Source organism: Crocodylus porosus, unplaced genomic scaffold (genome assembly GCF_001723895.1).
Source record: "Crocodylus porosus isolate Cpor-Errol unplaced genomic scaffold, CroPor_comp1, whole genome shotgun sequence".
Taxonomy (NCBI): domain Eukaryota; kingdom Metazoa; phylum Chordata; order Crocodylia; family Crocodylidae; genus Crocodylus; species Crocodylus porosus.
The window spans coordinates 30,983,092-31,005,871 of record NW_017728951.1 but is presented as its reverse complement, the minus strand read 5'-3'; the positions used below and the strand labels follow the sequence as shown (position 1 = coordinate 31,005,871).

The 22,780-nt window shown below is 41.2% G+C and overlaps 1 protein-coding gene across 2 annotated transcripts in view; it reads left to right on the top strand.

Annotated features, from left to right (window-relative positions):
- Nucleotides 1–22,665, top strand: part of TBC1D12 (TBC1 domain family member 12) — a 90,379-nt gene extending 67,714 nt beyond the window's left edge. For both annotated transcript variants that reach the window (XM_019556111.1, XM_019556112.1), the window contains 9 exons: nucleotides 3,267–3,384; nucleotides 3,755–3,861; nucleotides 5,600–5,680; nucleotides 10,142–10,236; nucleotides 11,028–11,099; nucleotides 18,119–18,247; nucleotides 18,579–18,688; nucleotides 20,238–20,496; nucleotides 21,646–22,665. In XM_019556111.1, coding sequence (XP_019411656.1) covers nucleotides 3,267–3,384; nucleotides 3,755–3,861; nucleotides 5,600–5,680; nucleotides 10,142–10,236; nucleotides 11,028–11,099; nucleotides 18,119–18,247; nucleotides 18,579–18,688; nucleotides 20,238–20,496; nucleotides 21,646–21,714 — 1,040 coding nt within the window. In that variant the 3' untranslated portion in view covers nucleotides 21,715–22,665. The remainder of the gene's footprint in view (nucleotides 1–3,266; nucleotides 3,385–3,754; nucleotides 3,862–5,599; nucleotides 5,681–10,141; nucleotides 10,237–11,027; nucleotides 11,100–18,118; nucleotides 18,248–18,578; nucleotides 18,689–20,237; nucleotides 20,497–21,645) is intronic.
- The last annotated feature ends 115 nt before the right edge of the window (nucleotides 22,666–22,780 follow it).

Genomic DNA, 22,780 nt, shown 5'->3' with positions numbered 1-22,780 from the left:
TAAAAGTTTCAGTTAATGATGAGCAATTGCAAGTGAATTTAGAATGGGAATGTTTAGATAATGAGCTTAACTATCATTGCAAATGCTCTATCTGCAAATTACTCTAGAGATGCTGGGATTAAGGAAATTCTTAAATATTTGAAGTTCTGTAAAATTCAAATACTAATGACACACAGCTACAAATGAGGTAAAAGGAACACTGTTGGTACAGCGTAGTGTAAAGTTCACTCAAGTAGGCGTTCCATATATAGTAGGAGGAGTGGTGCTTGTTCATTTATAATTTTAATCAGATTTATAATCATTATTTCATTTAAATTTGTTTCTATTAGCCTCTGAGTAGATTCTTAAATTTTGTTTACTCTGGAGACGATATTTAATAAGCTAAACTTCATTTAAGTCTTCATAATTCTCTGCCTTTTCAAAGGTTTTGTTGCAAGAGAGCTTTTTTGCTTACATGTGTTCTCTAGTAACTTTTTAAAGAGATTATTATCTGTCAAGTACTTTAGTCTATTGCTTTGTAGTACCATGCATTTTGATAATATTTGGAAAGAAAGATTGCTGCTCTTGTGTCCGTGTACTTTTAATCCTGGTTCTAAGCGAAATCTCTCTTTTTAAAGTTTTAAAAACTTGGAAAAAGCAAGCGATAGGTAGCAGACTATCCTTTTCTAAATAGCTATGCAGCCAAGAAGGCTGTCATTTGCTTTCTAAATTCAGTAAGATGAGTTCATTTACGTTTACAATCTGCTGATTGACAAGGTGTATGATGGTTGAATAGGCAGTAGCACTGTTTCTCTTTCTGTTATTAAAAAGAAGTTCTATTACATTTAAATTAACTTTTTTATACACAGTAACTGGTACGAAGACATGCCCTTCAGACGAGAATGAAAGCAAAACCCTGTGTAAAGTGCAGTAGTTTGGAGCTTTTATGTGGCATTGTACACAGTGCACTTTCTGTACTTAAAGGGTGCTTGGAGATGTGTGGGGATGCTGCTTCGATGCACTGTAATTACAGAATGCCAGAGCAGACTCTATGTAATTGAGTCTGCTAGAGCACGCTAACCAGCACGCTCCAGCAGTCTCTGCGTTTCATGTGTCCAGTGTCCCTGTGCTTCAAAATGGCAGCGGGGGCACTTTAACTAGGGCTTGTTCAGTGAGCTTTTAGTTAAAGTGCCCCCACTGCCATTTTGAAGATTGGGAAAGTTGAATATGTTAGATGCTGCAGGTGCTTTAATTAGAGCAGCCCCATTGCACCTCTGGAGCACACCCAGAATTTGTCCTTTGAAATCAGTCTGCTTCTTATGTATATTTGGTTTTGTCTCACTTAATTAACAAAGATGAGCTTTAACCATGTTCTTCCGCTTATTAGTTCAATTCTGCTGGACTAATCTTATCAACAGATTTGTTTTTGGGGCTTTAGTGGCGAATAAAATCAGTTTTGGCTTACCGTGTTCATTTTCTTGGAACTGCAGATATCTGTTTGAAGGAATAACTTTGCCTACATAACCTGCCAGATGATGACAGGGCTTGGATTTAGACTGGTGCCTCTGGTGGCATGTCGTCCTGCAACCTCTTCCAACCTGTTATGTTGGGCTCCAGAATCTCCACTTTTTTTGTTAAGTTCTCTAATTGTCATGAGTATGAAGAAAATCTTTAAAATAAGAACAATATAGCAGTGTCTGGCTGATATGGAACAGTAATTTAGAAGTGCTTCATCTGTCTTAGTGAGGTTTAACTCGGGTACCCAACGATGCACCTATACACATGTCCGACACCTGCTCCAACGCGTTCTAATTGGAATGCATGGGAGCAGACTATTTAATCGAATTAATTTATTGATTGATTAATCAAAGTCTAATTAAAATGCTCCAGCAGTGTCTGCATTGAATGTATTCAGCATCCCCACATTTCAATATGGTGGTGGGGGTGCTTTCATTAAAGCACCCCTTTTGCCATTTTGAAGCACAGACGCTGAATACATGAGGCACTTTAATTGGAGAGGCTCCCAAGAGTACGTGTAAAGATGCCTGATGATTTTAAATGTCAACATTATTAATATTTGAATGCTCATGAAATTATGCAGTGAAGGAAATATGGGATCCACAGACCTTCACAGCAAACTAATTTATCTCATTCTGGCACTGAGTTTGTAGTATTTAAGGGAGATACCACTGGTTCTGTTCCTTCTCTCCAATCTCACTGCATGCACTTGTGCACATGCCAAAATGAGGAACAAAATTAGGGACATTTACAGGGGCATCTTGACCCAGCAAGAAGCTAACCCCAAATTGTCCAACAGAGCCACTTTATCTTAAAAACCGCCAGTGACAGAGTCAAGCTGAAGGAACTTAGTAGAGCTCAATACGTATTTAATAGCTTTGAACAGCTGCATTAGCTGTGTGAATGGTATTTATTTTTTGGAAACTAACCTGTGCTACCTGAGGTACTGCTTGAAAAAGCAACCAATACCTGTTTCTCTCCAAGTTCAGGCTTTTGGAGGTGATGTGTAAAAGGTGGGGGGAGAAAGATACAGCTTGGATCTTGAGTCCCAAGACTGACTGCATGTTTGGTGATTGGAGAAAACATTTCACAGGCAAACTGAGTGCTGTATTTGAGATTATAAATCATTCACTTAAAACTGTTGCTTTTCAGAGCAGGCTTACATTTTAAGGTAAGGGAGTCTATAAGCATCAGGTAGCACACTGTATTTGTATGTGGCTTGCCTTCTAGGCACTGGTTCCAAATACTTTAGATTCTGCAGCTCCCTGTAGTTAGTGTTGTTGTGGTGATGATGGTGTTAGCAAGTGCTGCACCTGGGAAGTGTCTCTTAACTCTGCAGTATGTATATATACATGTGGTACTAGAAGTGTCTCTTAACAGAGACACTTCTAGTACCACATGTAAGCAGTACATACTGCTTCCTGTTCAGGAGGTAGCATTTTCAGATCAGCATGGCATCCGAGTACAGTGGTGCCCAATGGCAAAGGAATATTCAGGGGTTTGGTTCCATGCCTGACCTTTTTCCCTCACCATAATGGGCTGTGCATCTCCGGTTAAGAGACCTGCTGCTCCTTAAATAGACTGATTTTCCAAGAATGTATTTGATAATCTCTGCTTTGAGTCTCTACATGCGACATATGAAAAATATGGTACTTGTATATGAGCCAAACTTAGGTTTTCCTCTTCCAGTGATTTATTGTAAATAATGAATTACCTGGCTGATTGTACCTAGGATATCATGCATTAAAACAATATAATATGTTTAACAGAAATTAAAGAAGCACATAAAAGGAAAAAAATAATGAAAGAACGTTTCAAGCAGGAGGAGAATATTGCTAGTGCTATGGTGATTTGGATCAATGAAATATTACCTAACTGGGAAGGCATGTAAGTAAACAGTTTTGTTTTGTAAAATGACTCAAAAGTAACTTGTTTTTTCCCTCTTGGCTCACAAAAGAGCCACAATCTCATTTGCCTTCTTTTTCCCTACTCTTGGCCACAGATTGGATATATCCTCCTTGCCAAAGAAAGTTATAACTCATTGCTGATGCATCTGATATGATGAGAAGTCATTAGAGAGCAATATGAGAGATTTCTTGGAGGTGTTTTAATGTCATTTTTCATTGTAGTCTCGGCCCTTGTAAATCCAAAAACAAATGTTTTTTGGGTTTTGACCTGAGTTGTGTGGTGTTACCTCTAAACTGCCCAGTATGCAAAGGAAACGAGATGGCTGACTTCTCTCTTGTCTTTTGCCCAGGCGTTCTACTCGAAGAGTTCGAGAGCTGTGGTGGCAAGGCTTGCCCCCAAGTGTTCGTGGGAAAGTTTGGAGTCTAGCTGTGGGAAATGAATTGAATATCACTCCTGGTATGTATATCTTTTCATACTTTTATGCAGAATTCCTTTACTTGATGTATTCAAACTAGAACAGCTCCCCTTCTGATAAGGTGGTGTTCCATGATGCTGATCAGGTAATTCAGGGTTCCTGTATTTTGCTGTAGAATGTTAGTCTATTTGAATTTGTATTCCTTTAAACAGATCGCTAGACTGAATTTTAGTAATAAGAAAAGTTGTATCCAAAGAAAACCAAACAAATCTTTAGTGTATGTTCAGTTTTTACAGGTATATTATTTTAGGGCTTTACAAGCAGCTTGAGCCACGAGAGAAGAAAAATCCTCATTCCAAATATCTTCTCTTATACCTGTTAATGCATACATAAAATTATACAATCTTTTTACACTTCAGTATTAAAGTATACTCTCCCCATATATGTAAGAAAGCACAGCTCAGTTGTGTTTAGATTAAAATCTGAGGTGAGATCCCAGGTTTCTAAATTCATTGTATTAAATGGGCAGTGACTAGTAACCTACCAAAATCATGACAGAAGTGTGCTGCGTGGCGGCTCCTTTAACCATGCAGTTTCCCCTGTGTGCTCCCTCTCCCGATTTGGTGGAGGGGCCCCACCACTGGCTGCTCACGCCTGATCAACAGGGAGGCAAAAACTGTAGTTTTAAGGTATGGCACAGTTTTGGTTTTTTTGGGTTTTTTTGTCTCCTACTGCTGACTGGCCCAGGGGCCATGGTGACCCAGCTGCTTGGTGCTGACCAGCTGCGAGGCAAAAACTACCCCATAGTTAAAGCTGAGGTTTTTTGCCTACCTGCTGATCAGGAGCAAAAGGGGAGGCCCCTCTGCCAATCAGCTGAGGGTGGGGGAAGGGGGTGGCAGAGGAGGGGCTCTCCTGGGAAATTTCAAGATTAAAGGAGCTACCGCAGGGTGCACTTCCACTGTGATTTTGGTAGGTCCCTAGTAATGACTCTTTGAATAACTGATTCTAATGTACCCACATTTCTTCCAGCTCATTGAGAAAAGAAGGGGGAAAAAGGTTTTAAAATTCATTAGTCCTGGTTTTTATACATGCAGTATACTAGAGGGATAACTGGTAAGATTTATGCCCTGGGCCAGCTTTTGCCTATAACATCCTGCTATTGCAAAACAACAGCTGTTCAGGGTGCTGCTGCTGCTAGGTGTAGATTTGGCCAAGCACCCTGGGGGTTAATGCAGCAGTTGCTGGGGGCAGGGACCCTCTTGCATCTTCCTATTGCAGCTACTGCTGCCACTCACCCCTGCCCAGATTGCACTTATTTGTTGTTGCTGGTAACAATCAGCAGTGACTATTTCAAGGGTGAGAAAAATGGCTGCTAAAGGGGAGGGGAGGGGCACAGCTAGAAGGTTCCTGTGCCTACCCCATCTCCCCACGGCCAGAACCTCAATCCCTGCTGCCACCAGGCCTGCCCCAAGTGCTGTGGATTGTTGCTGGTGGCAATGGGCAATGCTGGTTTTAGCAGAAAGAAAAGTGCAGACTCCTCAGGGAGCCTTCATTCTACTGCTCCCTCTAAGTTGGTCTCTGGGACTTAACCAAGGGTAGGTGACAGAGGACTAAGCTTACTGCAGTACTGGTGCCAGAACTCTGTGTGTGCTAATGTGTAGTAGGAGTAGCAAGTGAAATTTTAGTGATAAGATCCTAGGTGCAAGATAGCAAAACTGTATTTGTAAGTTTCATTATGGTGCAGCTTGGGCTGCATTTCTTTGCTGTGATATTTTGCAGAACTATATGAAATCTTCTTATCCAGAGCAAAGGAACGATGGAAAAGCTTCAGTGAGACAAGTTCAGAGAATGATATAGAAGGTGTGTTCTTATTGATACAAAAGATTAACTGCAATTTCATATAATTTGTGCTGATAAACAAACATGTAAAGACTTAAAAGATCAATTCAGATTAAATGTTTCTACCTTCAAACTTTGTGTGCTTCAGGCCTGTTCTTTCTTTTAAAACATTGTTTTTTATAGCAGGTCACTGAATAGATAGATAGTTAATAGCACTCTTAATTTGAGGGATACCTGCAGGAAACCTTTTTGTGTTTAAAATATGAAATTCATTAAAAAATTAATTTATTTCCAAATGTGCATTTTCTTTTCTAAGCAAAATACTTAGTAACTTATTCTAGGACTCTGAAAGAGGAAGAGAAATTACTAGCTACATTTTATTGTGTACATTTTGCTTTTCTTACGCTTGTCCAGGGAAGACTTCAACAAATGGCTGTGAAGTATCTGTCTGTGTTCCCTTTTTTATATCTTCAAGAGCAGGCAGATCCCCTGTGTTAGGTGAAAATTTTCTGTAGGAAGCTCAGAAAATACCAGAGGTTTGTTTTGTTTTTTTATTTATGTTAATGTGTTTGATTTATCCCTAATATACTGAAAAAAATCATCCTTTCAGGATTTTCTAGAAAGCTATGCCCCAATATTTTTAAGTTATGTATGTGTGCATGTTTTTCCTGCCCACATATCTGATGCTTCCAATGTCTATCCAGTACTTCTTTTTATGAAATAGCATATAACAGTGAATACCCATGTTGTATCAATCTAGTGCATACAGGTTAATTTTATACAAACATTTTAATAAGAGAGCATTTAAATTCTAAATAACTTTTTGTAGGTCAGTAAGGCTTTTGTTTTCTTTCCTTTTAATGCTGTGTTAACTTGGAATAAATTGTAGAACTTCTTTATAGAGTTAATTGTCCATATACCTAGTCCTATTTAGGCATGTCTCATGACCCTAAACAGTGACCCCTTAGCACTATCTGTAGTGCTTCAGCCCTGCCTCTGCTGCAGTGAAGGGCAGTGCACGCTTTATATTCTTTAGTTCCTCTTAGCTGGAGCATTTCTTCATCAGTCTGCTTTGTGGTCTGTGCGCTACTCAACCCATGTAATTCTTCGTTTATTGTTGATTTCATTACCTTATAGTTTTGTTCTTCATTAGTTACCTTTTAGTTATCCCTTCTTTCCTTAAAACATTTTTCAGAGTGCATGGAGGTTGCAGCCTCCAGGTTAGTATCCTTGAGCGCCTGTACACGTGCATCGGGGCTGTTTGGACATTACAGCACATCGGAGCAGTCTTGTTTAATTGAGTCTGCTGGAGTGTAGTAATTTCCATGCTTCAGCAGACTCCAGTGTCTTGTGCATTAGTGTCCCCACACTGAAAAATGGCAGTGGGTGTGCTTTAATTACATTTCATTCAGGCTTTAGTTAAAGTGCCTTCACTGCCTTTTTTCAGCATGGGGACACTGATGCACAAGACACTCTGGGAGCCTTAAGTAGTGGCTCTTGGAGTGGCTCTAATTAAAGCACTCCACCTTCCCAGCCCCTCCTGCCTCATCCCATGTATAAATCCCCCTTGTTCCTACCATTGTTGTTACTTTTAGCTGCACTGCAGTGTTTCTTTTAGAGGCTAATTATCACCATTTTCATAGGGGCACAATTTCCTGATTTCACTGTGTGGTGACCTAGCCACCAAAATCACAATCTCCCAGATTTTGCAGTTGAGAGAGATTGCTTGAAGCGGGAGAAGCAGTGTTTAGAAGCGAGTCTTGCATCTTGGAGATGGAACCTAGGCAATTCTGCAACTCCTCCATGGCTCTTTGTTTCCTGTAGTTGAGAGATCTACAGGTGCAGTAGTCTTTGCTCAAAGACTAAGTGGTTCTCAACCTGTATAAAACTTGCAAGATTATCAAGAAGAGCCATCTTTTGTGATTCAGGCCCACCCCACCAGAGTTGTGGTGATTTTTCTGTAGCCTGCTTGTGCAGCTTTCTTGTTAGTGATCACTGTAAAGCGATTGAAAACTTGGAAGATCAATATGTAGCTTTTATTAACTGCCATGCCATTGCAGAAGCCTCAGCGCAAGATACCATATTTGGCAGATATTTCTCTGTTTATATGTGCTTGTGTGTAGCTCTTGCTTTGGAGTTGTCCACAAGCAGTACTATGAAGTAAAATGCAGTTACTACCCAGTAACTGGAGTTCAAGACGTGTTCTTCAGTCTCACTCTTCTCTCCTCTCTCTACCTCTCCATCACTCTTTTGTGCCCACCGCTGCCCCCCCCGAATCCCACTCTCCTTTTCTTTGAAGTAAGAGTTTGGGACTGTAGTAGAAAACTGAGGAGCAGGCATTGTATACCACCTATTATGTCTTCAGTGTGGCACGAAAAGGCAAAATGGCTCTAGTTAAAGCTCAGGGGCTTTGACCCACAAATGAGAATATGTATATGGACAGGACATCTTGTATTCCAGTTACTGGTAACTCCATTTTTCCATTCTACTTGCTTTATTTCAAACTTACTTGCTCCTTGTCATTTCTTGGCAGTCCTGTTTCTTACACTTGTCTTTAAAAAGATTAACATCAATTCATCAGGGCATTAAATGGCAGAGTGTTTGGCAGAGTGCTGGTGGTTGCTAGCTGCCAGTTCCTGAATTACTAATGTGAGAGTTGTTAATTCTGGTTTTCCATCATGATGCTGCCTACAGAGTCCCATTGTAGGAGTCTTGTGTGTTTAGCCATGTGGCCATGGAACAAATGCTGGCAGTTAGAGCTGCAGGAAGTAGGCTTGTGTCCACTGTTTTACAGACCTAGGGTATAAATATTCTGCCTCTTCCAAATCGCTCTTCACCAACTTCCTTTTTTCCAGTGTGTGAATAAAAATTGTAATTGTGAATGGATGCAAATGCCATATTCGCCTAAATCAAAGACAATCCTGAATTTAAGCTGACCCCTCAATCATTGGATTCTATACATGGAAATGATTATAAATTTGTTATAATTTTCCATGTATAGAATCCAGTTATTGTGGGGTTGTCTTAAATTCATCACACCCACTGCTGTAGTGGGGAAAGCAGTGCAAGGGGGTATGCATGGGGGGGGTGGTATTAAGCAGCTTGTCACTTATCCATTCCTACTGCCTCTGCCTTCTTTCCCTCTTTACCCCCCACCCCTGCAGTTCTTGGGCCTGCCTCTGTGTCCCAGACTGAATCAGGGACAGAGCCTGTCAGAGCGGTGGAGCAAGCATAAGTTGGGAGGGAAGGGGACAGAGGCTGTGAGAGGAAGGCGGAGATGGGGGCAGGAGGCTCGAGATTGCTGGAGAGGCAGGCCACAGCTGCGGCTTTGGCCCTGAGCCCAGGCTGAGGTTGGAACTGCAGCAGCTGCCTGCTGCCCACGCCACCCATATTCAAATCCAAGAAATGTTTTGGTTTTTTTTCCCCAGTGTTACTTATGGGGAGGGGGTTTCCTCTTGGATTCAGGTAAATGCAGTAAATCAATTGCTCAAATTTAGCCTAAGAAGTGTTTCTTTAGTTCTTAAAAATATGGGCCTCATGGTATTAGGTATTCTTGGGTTTTCCCAGAAATTGACCAAAACAAGACACTTGAGTCACTTAAATAAGGTTATGCTTACATTCTGGTAAATGTAGACAGGAAGTGGAGAGTTAAGAGCCAGAGAGGAGGTGGCAAGAAGGGAGATGACCAAATTGGAATAGGTTTGGGGGTGGAGAACAAACATGACTCATTGGCAGTCAGGGGTGTGGAGAAGGGAGTAAGAGGCATCCTTTAAACTGTAAGCATTGTATAGTGTGGAAATCAAGACAGCAGGAATGACCATAATTAAACTGTTCCTTGTTTCCTGTTGACCTGATGTAACTTGGAATTTGGATGAACTTCTGAATGTTATCAGGTAGAACTCTATTGGTTGGTTTGTTATTTTGTTTTTGTTTGTTTTTTGGTGAGACCAACCTACTAATTAATTGTTGTGACTATTTCGGATCTGGATACAGGGACAAAGCATTGTCCGTCAAGTTTGGGGATATAAAGATAGAATTTCTGGAGAGACTCCTGCCTCCTTTTTGTAATGGAGAAACTGTAGGCCTGATTTTAGTGGAAATCAGCATCCTGGATATCCCTTTCCTCTCTCTCCTAGCTGTTTCCTTTGCCCAGTCATACCTCTAGGCCTTGTACTGCTGCAGCTAGCCTCTTTTTTTCCCCTCCCAACTGGCACACTAAATCTGATTATATCTTCAAGTTTTGATGGTGGATGTTTTTTGTGTATGTATGCTACCTGCCAACTATTATTCAGAAAGTTTCCAGTTTTTGTGTGTCCCAAACCCATAGCTCTCACTGTGTGGCTTTGTAGGAGTACAGTTTTGAAGAACGAGAATTGAAGATTCCCCACCTCTGCACTGTGGCAACTCCTTGACATGACTGCATGTGACTTGATCTTGTCTTGCATCTGTAAAGTACTTAGCTTCATAAATGTTTGTTTGCAGATGCAGGGGCATCTGCTGCTGATCGTGAGGCCAGCCTGGAACTAATTAAGTTGGATATATCCCGAACATTTCCATCTCTCTATATTTTTCAGAAGGTAAGGTGTTTTAAAATCAGTTTTTTGAACACACCCAATAATATTAAATAAACAAAACGTGATCCGTCCTGCGCCTGACTGTTCACAAACAAATAAGACTGTAAAACTAAGCAGCAAGAATATAAAACATTAATTGGCTGTTTTTCATGGCAATCTGTTTGCATCTGCTACATCTTTTTCAGTAAGAGAATAAACAGTGTGACATTCATTTCAATCAAATAATGAAGTCGTGCTGCCTAATAAATGAAAAGAGATTATTTCTTTCTTTGATAAATATATGCAGCTCTTGTTGATATGCATCAAGCTACTTGTTTGTAGCAAAAGGGGGGATGAACTCAACTGCTTCTGTGAAGTTGTCAAAAATAGGTAATCCTTACAATTTTTTTATTTTTTTGCGATACAGGCTATATAAATAGCTATGAAATCACAACCACATTGTGTTTATTTTAGCAGTTAATTTTTCTGAATTCATAGTCTATCCTGCATGGTCTGAGACAGAGCCTGTAGTGCCCTTTAAACATTTGCACCAAGTTTTTTTTGCCTTGTAGAGCTGCAGCTTCTATGTATATAAAATATACATAATAATCATAGTATTTTGTGTTTCTTACTAGATTATTGGCTTGTAAATATTTGGAGGGGGGAGTTTATATAAATTTAGATTCTAAAACGGATTTCAGGAAATTCAGAAATCAACATACCTTGAGTCTTGACACAATATTTTGATTTGATTTGCCTAATTTAGATTGAATAACACTTTTCCAGAATCCTCAGTTTATCTGTTCCTTTTAAAGGGAGGTCCATATCATGATCTCCTGCATAGCGTCCTGGGAGCATATACGTGCTACAGACCTGATGTGGGATATGTAAGTATTTGTTTTGTACATTAACATGTTTTACCATGGTATAGCTACTAAAATTGAAGCATATTAGAGCTTTTCCTCTTCTAAACTTTAAATTAAGCTACCAGCACTTCTAAAAAAAATAAACAAAAAAACCAACCAACCAAACAAACAAAAAAGTATAATTATTACAGTAATTTTTATGGTAATGATAACTCTAGGTCTTCTGGTTCGCAGATGTTCCTGCAAACATTCTTGTTAATGGAACTTTGTTGAAACTGATGTTTCCATATGAATACTTTATTTACAATTAACTTTTCCCAACAGAGTTTCTAACTTATCAAAAAACTTCAGACTGGCTTTTCCCCACCCTTAGATTTGTCTGTGGATCCTTTTTTCCACCATTATATCAAGGTTCTTTTTTTTTTCTTCCCCCCATGTTACCTCAATATCTAGATGCACCCAGTGAAATTGTGATACTGGCAGCAAGTTAGCCCAGTACTTGAATATAAATGATAACCACAACAGCCCAATGTCTCTAGTTTTCACAAAAAATCAGTGGGTATCTTAGTGACTAAAAAGTCAATTTTGGGATTGACTGGATCTGTTGGAGACCAATGAAAAAATTTGCAGGCATTACAATTTCTACTAGGTTTTCAAGAAAACTTTTTTTTTTAAATTTTTTTTTTAACAGTATAAAAAATTGTCCTTTCCCCAAAGATAGATGTTACTGGAGCTATCCATGTCTGAATCACCTCAAGACTAAATTATGTGATGACTAAGAGTTTGGACATATGAACAATTTGTTGTTGAGTTACAACTGTCCATCAGCTGCTCCATGGGAACTGCTTATATGCATGCTTTTACACTGCAGTAAGTGTAAGTAAAAGGCAGTAGTTTTGTATTCAGTGAAAGCCATGGAAGGAAATCATGAGCTGGGATCCAGGTTTTCAGTTTCCTATGGAAAAACGGAGAAAACCATGGATTTCCCCCCATTTATCAGAAGAGAAATGGATTTTTCCTTTTAGCAGAAATACCCACAGGTTTCCCACTTCTACAAAGAGCTCTGCAGGCTGGCATAGTTCCAGCCTGCAAGAGCTTTTTGCAAAAATGGCAGCAAACTCCCAACCCTGTCTAGAGGAGTTGGGGGGGGGGGGGGGGGGGGGGGGGGGGGAGGAGGCAGGGCAGGGCTTGAGATCATCAGCCGAGGCTTGGCTCAGACTCGCTGTTCTTCCTGGAGCCTGTAAGGTAATTGGGGCTTGCAGGCCGTCTCTGGCACGGTTGGGGGGTTGTGGGTCATGGATGGGGGGCACTGGCAGGGCTGGGGTGGGGACCCTGGTATGGGTGCTGGTGACTGCCAGAGCTGGAGGATGGAGTTGGGGGCTGTGGGAAAAGGCAGTGGGATAGGTGGGGGGCAGGGTGTAGGTATGTGGGTTGGGGCTGAGGGAGCAGAGAGGTGTAGGGGGAAGCCCCACAGGGAGGGCCTGCCCGGTCAGTGGCAAGTGGACAGGGAGCTGTGTGCTATTGGCCTGAGTGGGCTCTGCGCTTCCATATGTGGCTTCAGGGAAGCTGCACAAGGAAGCGTGGAGCCCACTTGTGCCAATAGTGTGCAGCTCCCAGTCCACATGCTGCAGGCCGGACCAAGGTGGGCTTCATGCCTCCATTTGTAGCTTCCTGCAGGAGTGCAAGAAGCCCCACGAGGAGACATGCAGCCTGCTTGGGCCAGTAACATGCAGCTCCTGGACCCCATGCTGCAGGGTGGGCTGGGCAGGCTCCACACCTCCATGTGTAGCTTGCTGCACACATAGGTGTGGAGCCCACTCAGGCCAATAGTGTGCAGCTCCCATACCTACCCCCCTCTTTCCCTATACACACCTCTAACTTGCCTACAAACCCCATACTCTCATGCCCACACCCCCACATACTGTGAATCCACCTCTAACACCTTCACAGATCCCACCCCCCATCCACACAAAGTACCTGCATATATTTCTAAAGAAGGTTCAAATAGTGTTATATTTAGTTTAATTTGTGGGGCAAAAAAAATGCATAGTTTTGAGCTTTTCTGCACATTATTTTGAATTTTTCTGCACATAATTCCCTGGGTTGTACAGAGTGATCTCGGCTGCGGCCACAGCCCCCCCGCCCCCACCTGCCTAGAGACTTCTTCACAGCCCTCTACCTCAAGCCTTCCACTTGTTCACAGCCCCTGCAGGCATGTGCCTGGAGTTTCCCATTGTTCCACAGATCCTAGGAGCCTGCCTGCCCCATTCCTCCTCCACCTCCTACATGCTACAACTGCATAAAGTGTTAAGCAGGCTTTGGAAGTGGGCATTTGGAACTAGTTGACCTTAAGTGGTTGTAAGAGTCCACTAAGAAAGCAGTAGTATTTATTTACAGCTGTTTATGTACATTTAACTCCATTCTCTGTTAAGCATGTAGGCTAAAGGAGTGAAAGAGAAAAAAGTGTGATAGAAATTGCAGGATTTGCGATAGAGTAGCCACAGTTGGACACACACAGCTGTGGGGACGGCCACAGTTGGACATGCATCCTGGTGCATGGGGGGAGCTGCTGCCGGGAAGGAGTGAGTGAGGGGCACTGGTGGGGTAGGGGGTGGGGACGGGAGGCTGTGGCTAGGGAGTGAAGGGCAATGGTATATCTCGGCTGCTCAGCATCACACAGCAGTGTGGGGGGCAACCACAGCTGGACCCATGTCCTGGTAAGTGAGGGGTCAGCAAAAGCTCTTTTTTTTTTTTTTTTTCCATGATGGAAAAACCCCAAATCAAATGTGAAATTTATAAGCATTTAGAATTTATTCTGTTATAGTGATTTGAAGTACTAGTAGGCTTCCAAATTGTTTTAACATGGTAAATATATCAATAAAACATTGTGTTCAGCTGATACCCATACAGCTGACATACCCATATACATAGCAGTCTTCCATTTTAATCACTGATTTTGGGTTTTAATTAAGGAATTTGCAACTTTTTATCAGGGAAATCCAGGATCCCTGATCATGAGAGGGAGAAGGAAAATAAAGGAAATGAAAACATCTGTGGAATGCAGCCTAATATCTACTTAATAAACCAGAAGTTCATGCTTTCCTCAGTTTTCTAACAGTGATTTGAAATCTAGAATCTCAAGTATGTAATCTCAAGTGTGCAGCTCCCGGTTCATGTGCTGAAGGCCGGACCGAGTGGGCTTGAGAGTATTTCTGACTACTATGCAGGGAGTGTCTCTCTTTTTATTAAGAGCAAATGCTAAGGGTAAAGACAGGAATTGCATTTTAGTGGGACATGCCTTTCTCCTAGAAGCTGGGAGTGTACAGATGTTTTCTGTGGGAGAAACTGGACAAATATTTCATATCCAGAAGAAAGACCTTCCTCTTTCAACAGGAAAGATCTTGTCTGAAGGAATTCCTTGAGCAGGAATGTAGGTTGTAGCTGTGTTGGTTTAAGGACATAGGCGGACAATGTTCTTTAGGTAAATCTGATTTATCCTTTATTAGACCAACTCAAGAAGAATTTTTCCAATTATTTAGCAAGGTTTCAGGCAAATGCCCTTTGTTAGGCTGAGGCAGCACTTGCAGATGCACACCAAAAATCTATCAAAGACAGGAATACCCAGTTACCTGTGGGGACACGTTGCTCACAAGAAAACAACTCTCTTTCCAATCTCTCAGTTCTAATCCTCAAAGGGAATTTACAAAATGCTTTCTACAGATGAGCCCATGAACTTCACTTCACCAATTTACTGGATACAAAAAATCATGGACTAAATGTATCAGGACTCATGGTAGAGGTGATATCTTTTATTAGACCAACTAGTCCTGATTGCTTTTTCCTCTAGACCAATACGCCTACAATCCGGATACCTGGACTAAATATAGACATTGGATTTATGACACATTATAACCTGCCTAACATCTGACTCCCCAGGTAAACCCTCCACTTTTACCAGCTTCTTGTTCCCTTCCCACCCCCCAACTGTGTCTCATCCTTTGATAATAGCTACTTTCACTTTCCCTTCCCCCTCCAGCCCTTTCTCTCACATACTGACCACCTCAATTTACATTTTAACTGACTGGCTTTCTTGCATGTGTATTGGCCTCTGGCTGCATTACCACTCCATCCAGGAAGAGCACAGACCATCTGCAGATGCTTCCTCAGCCTGACAAAGGTGTTTGTGCCCACAAGCTTGCTAAGAAGAATTTTTCCAACTATTTGAGTTAGTCTAATAAAAGATATTGGATTTACCCAAAGAAACTTGAGCAGGAATGAGTGCTTGTACCTTAGAGACCAGGAGTGAAGCAGGGAAAAATGCTCCCTTGTAATCTCCTGACCAGGGATGACCCTTGTCTGGGGAACACGGAGGGAACAGCAACTGCTCCACTCCTCCCAGGCACCAAGAGGACTAAATCCAGTTTGGGGAGGTGGGAGGAGCAGCAGCTGCTTTGTTCTTCTCTGGGGCCACAAGGAGTGGAGCAGCAAGGGAAGGTACCCTGTGCCTTCTAGACTAGGTTCAGCCAGATCTGGGGAGTCTGTGGAGCACTTGCTGCTCTGCTTGCCTAGGGGACTGGGGGTGGAGTGGCATGCCAGGGAAAGGTTCCTTGCATCTTCGCTGGAGTGAGGTGACGCTACTGTGGGAAACATGGGGATATAGAGGCTGCTCAGCTCCTTCCAGGGACCAGGAGGAGTGAGCAGTACCTGGTCCTCTGCTTTTATCTGTCCACGGTCACCTAGTCTAGGCACACGTGCAGAGCAGGGAACAGGGCAGCTGCAGGCTGGAACATCTATATGTCGTGTGCCCGTCCCTCCCTCCCCCCCACCTTTGTCCCAGAAACTTGCAGCACTAGAAATGAATGCCTGTCCTTGGCTTAAATTACCACTTCCACTTGCTACAAGGTTATGAGCATGCATGTATTCAGCTGTTGTGGAACATTTGATGTATGGTAAAGCCCTGCTGCTTTTTACCTATGGTAAATGTATGTCCATACTTTCCAGCTCTTTCCAATGGACTGTCCTTCAAAACCATCAAAGCAACAGTTAGCATTTGGTGCACTTGCTTGGGGCTCTGCATTAGCTGTCCAGTCTGAACTTGGGTGATGTTCAAGGTGGTTTCAACTTTTAACTTTAAATTATCCAGAACCCATTTTTCAGGTGACTTGTTCATTGGAGTTACAAACTGCAGAAGTGGAATTCTTAAAAGGCAAATGAGTGCTTCTTAGTCCTTTTGCTTTGGAATTTGTTCTTACTGGAATCTAGTCGGTTAGCCTGGCTGGCTGCTTTTGGCCATGCTTTGCACTAATATTGGTAATAGTGCTAAAGCGTTGTTTGTAATCTCATGATTTATTCGTCAAGTGGAAAAGTTAGACTTGGTGTATGTGATATTAGCTTTCCTACTTGGTTTAAATATTCATTGTTCTTTAATGTTCTTTAACTGTGGGCAAAAGCCAGCCTGATAAGTACCTTTAGAAATGAATGCTATAATCTTCATTGAAGCTAAACATACACTTTGTTCTCATGTTATTAGAATAATTTCAAATCAGAAGTTGTTAGGCATTATCAACAATCAACCTCATTAATATTCTGTAGTGTTGCTGCTTTCTGGAAATTTAAAGCTAGTTATCAGAAGTAGAAAAAGTAAAAGTGCACTGGTCTGATACTGGACCGGCACTGATTATAAAGAAAATTGGCTACATTGGAAATTGGCTAATGTGGCCGATAACTGGCCCATGCATGCGCTAAGCCACAGAGCAGCACATAGGCAATGAGGAGCACAGCCCAGCAGCTTGGAGAGCTGCATGCAGCTGTTAAGTCTGCTGTGGTGGATGGGAGTGGGGAGGGAAGGGCTGTGTGGAAGGGGGGGTAAATCAAAGACGCTGCAGTGAGGGAGGGAATGGGGCATGTGCTGCCCAGCTGGGGTGGGATGCAAGGATGGAGCTGCGGCTTGTCCGGGGGTGGATCCTGCTGCTGTGCACACCTGAGGAGGTCGGGGCGGAGGGGAGGGGAAGGTGTGTGCTCCCCAGATTTACATGGGGCGGGGCAGGCTGCAGCTGTGGGCTGGGGCTGGGGCTGTGCCAGGCTCTTTCCAGCGGGGGGGTTGGGCCAAGCTGTGCTTGGGGTGGGTGATGGCAGCGCTGGGAGGTGGAGCTACAGCGAATTTTGGGGTGGCTGCAGCCCCAGCCCGCAGCAGTGAGAGCTGGCCCACTCTCCCTGCACCCGCTGGACAAACTGTGGTTTCTCCCATGCCCACCCTGCCCCAGCTGGGCACCTCTTGTCCCTGTCCCTGCCTCACTCCCTCCCTCACTGCAGGGGCCTCAATCTGTCCCCCCATGCCCCTTCCCTGCTCCCCCACCCCTTCCACCTTAACAGACTTACCAGCCAGACACTGTTCTTCAAGCTGCTGGGCTGTGCATCGGAAATGGGATCAGTATTGGCCAATAAGCCTCCTTTAAAAATTGGCTGTTGGTATCGGCCCTAAACTTCTCTATTGGTGCACCCCTAAGAAAAAGGGTATGAAATTTTAAATACAGCTAATTTCTTAGTAGATAGATGGGGTAGGATACATGTGTCCCAAGTACTGTTGGTTAACGGGATTTGTCTCAGTTTACTGTACTGAGGTATTGCCTCCATTCTACTGTGATCAGCTGTGTATGAAAATTTTTCCTCATGATTCTTTTACCCTCACTGACTAAAGGGTCTGGGCAGTGCAAAACTTAGACCGCCTTTTGATTACACAGGACCTGCTAGAGTCCAGCTGTTCATGGAACTCCATATCAGATGTCCACAACGTGCGTCTTCAGAAAGTGCCTGATTTTTCTTGGAAATTATATTGCTGGTGTTTAGATAGAGAATCTTGTAAATTTGTTGCTCTCTTAATATTAAATATGTTTCTTTTACTTAGTCTAATTGTTTATGTAACTCTAGTGGCTAGTGGTTTTTAACGACATTTAGGAGTTCAGAAATATTTGTATTTACAAACATCTAAGAGGTGCCTGGCTTCTCTATCTTGTGTGCTTACTTGCTTCCCCCCACCTAAGGTACAAGGGATGTCTTTCATTGCTGCTGTACTCATTCTCAATCTGGAAGAGGCAGATGCTTTCATTGCCTTTGCTAACCTCCTGAACAAGCCATGCCAGCTAGCCTTCTTCCGTGTGGATCACAGCATGGTATGTGTACAGTTTCTAAAATATTTTAATATTATCTTCATTGAAACTTTCTTCTTTGATTTGGAACATATTCCTGAAATTAGTGATCTGCTAGTGCTGCTTTGGAATAATGGATTATTTAAACCAATGGGTAGAAAATCAAATTAGTGCATTTAATTACTCAAGACATTAAAAAAAAAAATACTTCCTTTATGTTTCTTGAGGAAAAAGCCAAAGTAAGTTTATTCTTTGGATCTACGTGGCTATGTTGGAAGGTTAAGCTTTCATTTTATTGATAATTTTATTCTGCTGGAGGTCACTTTTTAGTAAGCACTTATGTTTCCCTGTACAGATGCTGAAATATTTTGCAGCTTTTGAAGTTTTCTTTGAAGAAAATCTCCCTAAACTGTTTCTTCATTTCAAATCATACAATCTAACTCCAGACATATACTTGATAGACTGGTAAGTTGGTAACATGCATCAGTTCTGGATAAGCTATATGCAAATTGCTGTAGCCATATTTAATTTCAAGGATATTGTTTTCAAATTTTGTTCTTCACTTGTATGTACTTAGTGGAAGCAGGGTCTGACTGTAAGGAGAGAGGGAAGGGGTTGCCAGCAGAAAAAGTTGGGGTTGGGGGGGTGGAGAGTAAAGGGGCTACCTGACTCCCTCCCCCAGATTTATTTTTCCTACTGTAGCAATGGGAAGGGGACAAATTCAAGGCAAACTTCCAATAACTAGATTCTATTCCTGGAAAAATTAAAACAAATCTCCATATATAGAACCTAATTAATAATCGGGGGTCATCTTACAATCACAGTTGTCTTCTAATCAAGTAAATACAGTAATTGGAATCCATTCAGGTTGCTTGCCTTTGAAATGAACTGTATGTAGGGCACTGATTGCAGTCAGCTGGCAAGACCACATCAGAAGCAATATTAGCACAAAAGTGATCGAAAAGAATTGCTCGTGCAACCGTAAAAAGGATCCTCCATCTTAGATGAAAGATAACTGTCTACTAAAGACCAGGTTCTTCAGCCTTATCAAAATCAAAAAGCAGAGGCAGACCGTACAAGAAAATGGAGAGAGAACAGAATGCTGGGAAATAAAGACACTATATGCTGATATGGAAGCCAGACTGTAATAGAGAACTAGAGAGCGCAAGTCATCCCTATGGTTGCTAGACTATGGGACAGAGGAATGAATCTACTTGATGCAGGATTGTGTTCCTAGGTCCTAATACACATCAATTACAATGACCCCATTCAGGCAACTGTTTTTAAAAAAATAATTAAAAAAAGCATTTTACTGAAGTGAGTCATCAAGGATTCAGAAATCTCCAAAACCAACCAAAAATTACATGAACATGTATCAAGGGAACACTTTCTAAAATGAATCAAAATTACAGCTACTCATTGCACATCAACTCAATATTTTTGTCTTTAACAGCCAAAGCCTGCAGCAGTTTCAAAAAAACCCAAAACTGCTGCAAGTTTTAGCACAGGTACTCCATAAGCACACTTTTGAGTAGCACTTTGACACCTACTTAAATATATAATACAAACTATGCATGATATTTAGTACAAAGCCAAAGGTTTAGGATTTATCAGTTCATTGAGCTGGGCCCCATCAGTCAACAGTATTTCAAGGCACAGTGACCCTACAGCTCAGCTCCGCTCACTGTGTGTATATACTCCAGAATACATCCCCTGTCTGCCCCACCCCCCACACAAAGGATCCATGTACTAATTAGCCCTTGCTTACCCACTCATTGGAATTGGGTGATTTTTCAGGGACCTTCAAAAAGCCCTGGGATATGCTAAAATTTAAAACTGTAGCGGTTTGAAATAATTTATTAATGGTAATAAACCCTAAATAGTGTATTGCTTTTGAAAGTGAATACTAACTTGTCACCTGACAATTTTCAGCTAAAAGTTGAGACTAGATTTTAAAATGTATTTCCAAAGCAGATGCAATGTCACTAACCAGTAAACCTTTGCAAAATTCTAGGATCTTCACCCTCTACAGTAAATCGCTACCACTTGATCTGGCCTGTCGAGTCTGGGATGTCTTTTGTAGAGACGGAGAAGAATTTTTGTTTAGGACAGGGTTAGGAATCCTTCGATTATATGAAGATATCCTCCTACAGATGGACTTCATTCATATAGCACAGTTTCTAACAAAACTGCCTGAAGATATCACATCAGAAAAACTTTTTAGTTGTATTGCAGCTATCCAGATGCAGAACAGTAACAAAAAATGGGCACAGGTGAGTGGTTGTGTTTCTCAGAATAAATTGATGTAGCTAGTATAACACCAAAACCTGGTGGGTAACTTCACTATAGATCCTGCTTTGTGCTGGAAGTCTGCTTTCCAGTGGGGGAACAACACAACATCCAGGGTTATCGTTGAATGGACATGGTTTCACTTAGAGCATATTTTACTTGCATGTTTAAATAGCAGCTCATTTTTTGTTTATGGAGACGGATGGCTTGCTACTCTTCCATTGAAAAATACCTTGAAAATGGAAATCACTACCTCCTTCGGTTATAGAGCTCTAGAAGGGAAACAGTAGAATGGTGGGGAATCTTTACATTGTTACATAGATTTCTTTTTCATGTAAGAGCAAGAGCAGCAAGGAAATAGTCACTTAGATCCATATTTTCTAACCGGACTATATTCAGCCCCTGAATTTGATGAAGCATAGGATATATAGTAAATTATTATGAAGGGCTCATTTCAGCAATTTTTTCTCCCACTCAATGCAGTTTTCAAAGTTATGACACTTTGATCTCTTGTGAGTTTCTGTAGTTAAGAGCTGCAAATAATTTTTACTATAGTTGAATCCAAAGTCTTTCTGTAACATTCTTAGGGTAAAAGCTTTTGTTTTAAGATGCAGTGTTTTCAGCTGCTGCTGCTGAAACCTGTCTCAAACCGTGAAAAGGGACTGGGTTTGGGGGAAACTCATTTTTGATGGCCCAGGTCTTTTGGTCACCTGAGGAATGTGGAACAAATTCATAAATGAAGCAGTAGTAAGTGCTGGCCTAGGCTATTGCATTTTGAGTGCCAGCATCTGACACATCAATGCTGTATGCTTTTTTTTGCGTGAAGCTGAGTCTGTGGGAGTATTTTGTAGGATGGGAGAGAGTAAGAAGTGCCCTGAGTGTAACCAGCAGGAATCAGTGTATAAGTGATGTCCAGTCTTTCATTCTTGGGGATCTGGTAATTATAACATTGGACCTAAATCTTAGAAATTGTGAAAACCTTTGGGATCCCTAAGTTTTTACAATGCTTGTAAATAATTTCAATTATGAAAAGATTGGTATTATGCTTTTACAAATGGTAGTGGACACTGTGATAAATGCTTATTCAATATTTGATGTTTTTAACTTGTGATTCATTTAACCTACATTTCTAGGTGTTTGCCTCACTAATGAAGGACAACAAAGAAGGAGACAAGAATCATAGCCCAGCACTAAAAAGCTAATCTCCATAATTTAGAGGTCAATTGAAAATGTAGAAAACCACTTGATGAATAAAAAGGAAATTTCACAGCATTTTGATGTGAAAACCACTATAGACAAGAGCTTAAACACAAAGAGAGAGACAGTATTTGACTCTGAATGGAGTGGCAGAAACTGATAAAATTGTCACCATTTTGCCAGTATTAGTTTTTTTGTGGGAAGATTGTTTTCACAAAGACAACAGAATACTAAAACCTATGAAACTGAGAAAGTGGGGGAATACATATTTAATATTTTAAAAGAATCAGCTTAATGCAATAAACATTTGTAATAACTTCTGTTGGTACTTAAAAGTTTGAGACATAACTTTTTTTACAAATACCACAAAGGCACTTTTTGGGGACAAGGAATGTGAAGGAAATATTTAATATTAAGGCCCAAAAACTGCTATCTGAACCAAACACTTTCATACAAATATTACCTCCAAAATTAATGAGATGAAAAATATTGTGGACCAAAAGAGTTTGTTTGGTATGTTTGTGTCAGATAACATGAGGTTTTGGTGGGGTACGTCTTAATTAGCTATTTAAGTTCAGCTTCATTCTTCAGTTTAGGCAAATGTAATTAACTCAGGAACTGCAAAAGTATTGTGTGCCCAATCCTGCTATAGCAAAAATCCTACTGGTTTATGTAGGGGCTACTATTTGCAGCCTATAATCTCTAAATAACAGATTACTTTGAGCCTTTGTTTTCTGAAGTATTGGTTGTGCAGTTTACATTGGTTAAGACCTTAAATGGGCATTCCACACAGATTTTGCCACAGGAGGAGTGTTAGCTAGTTGAGGTATTCATAATAAAATTAATGGTTCACTTGTATGTGGTGGTAAACACTAGAAAAACTGACAAGTACTAGTCATGATAGTCCTTGTGTGTTTGAAAGAGCACTGATCTTGAAAATTACAGTCCAGGAAAAATGCAGACATGGGATTAGTTTTCTAAATTTTTTTTATAATGTGCAATACTGAAGAATTCAGAAAGTGCATTGTTTAATGATACTTTGGGGTTATTTGTTCAGGGTTTTTTTTTTTT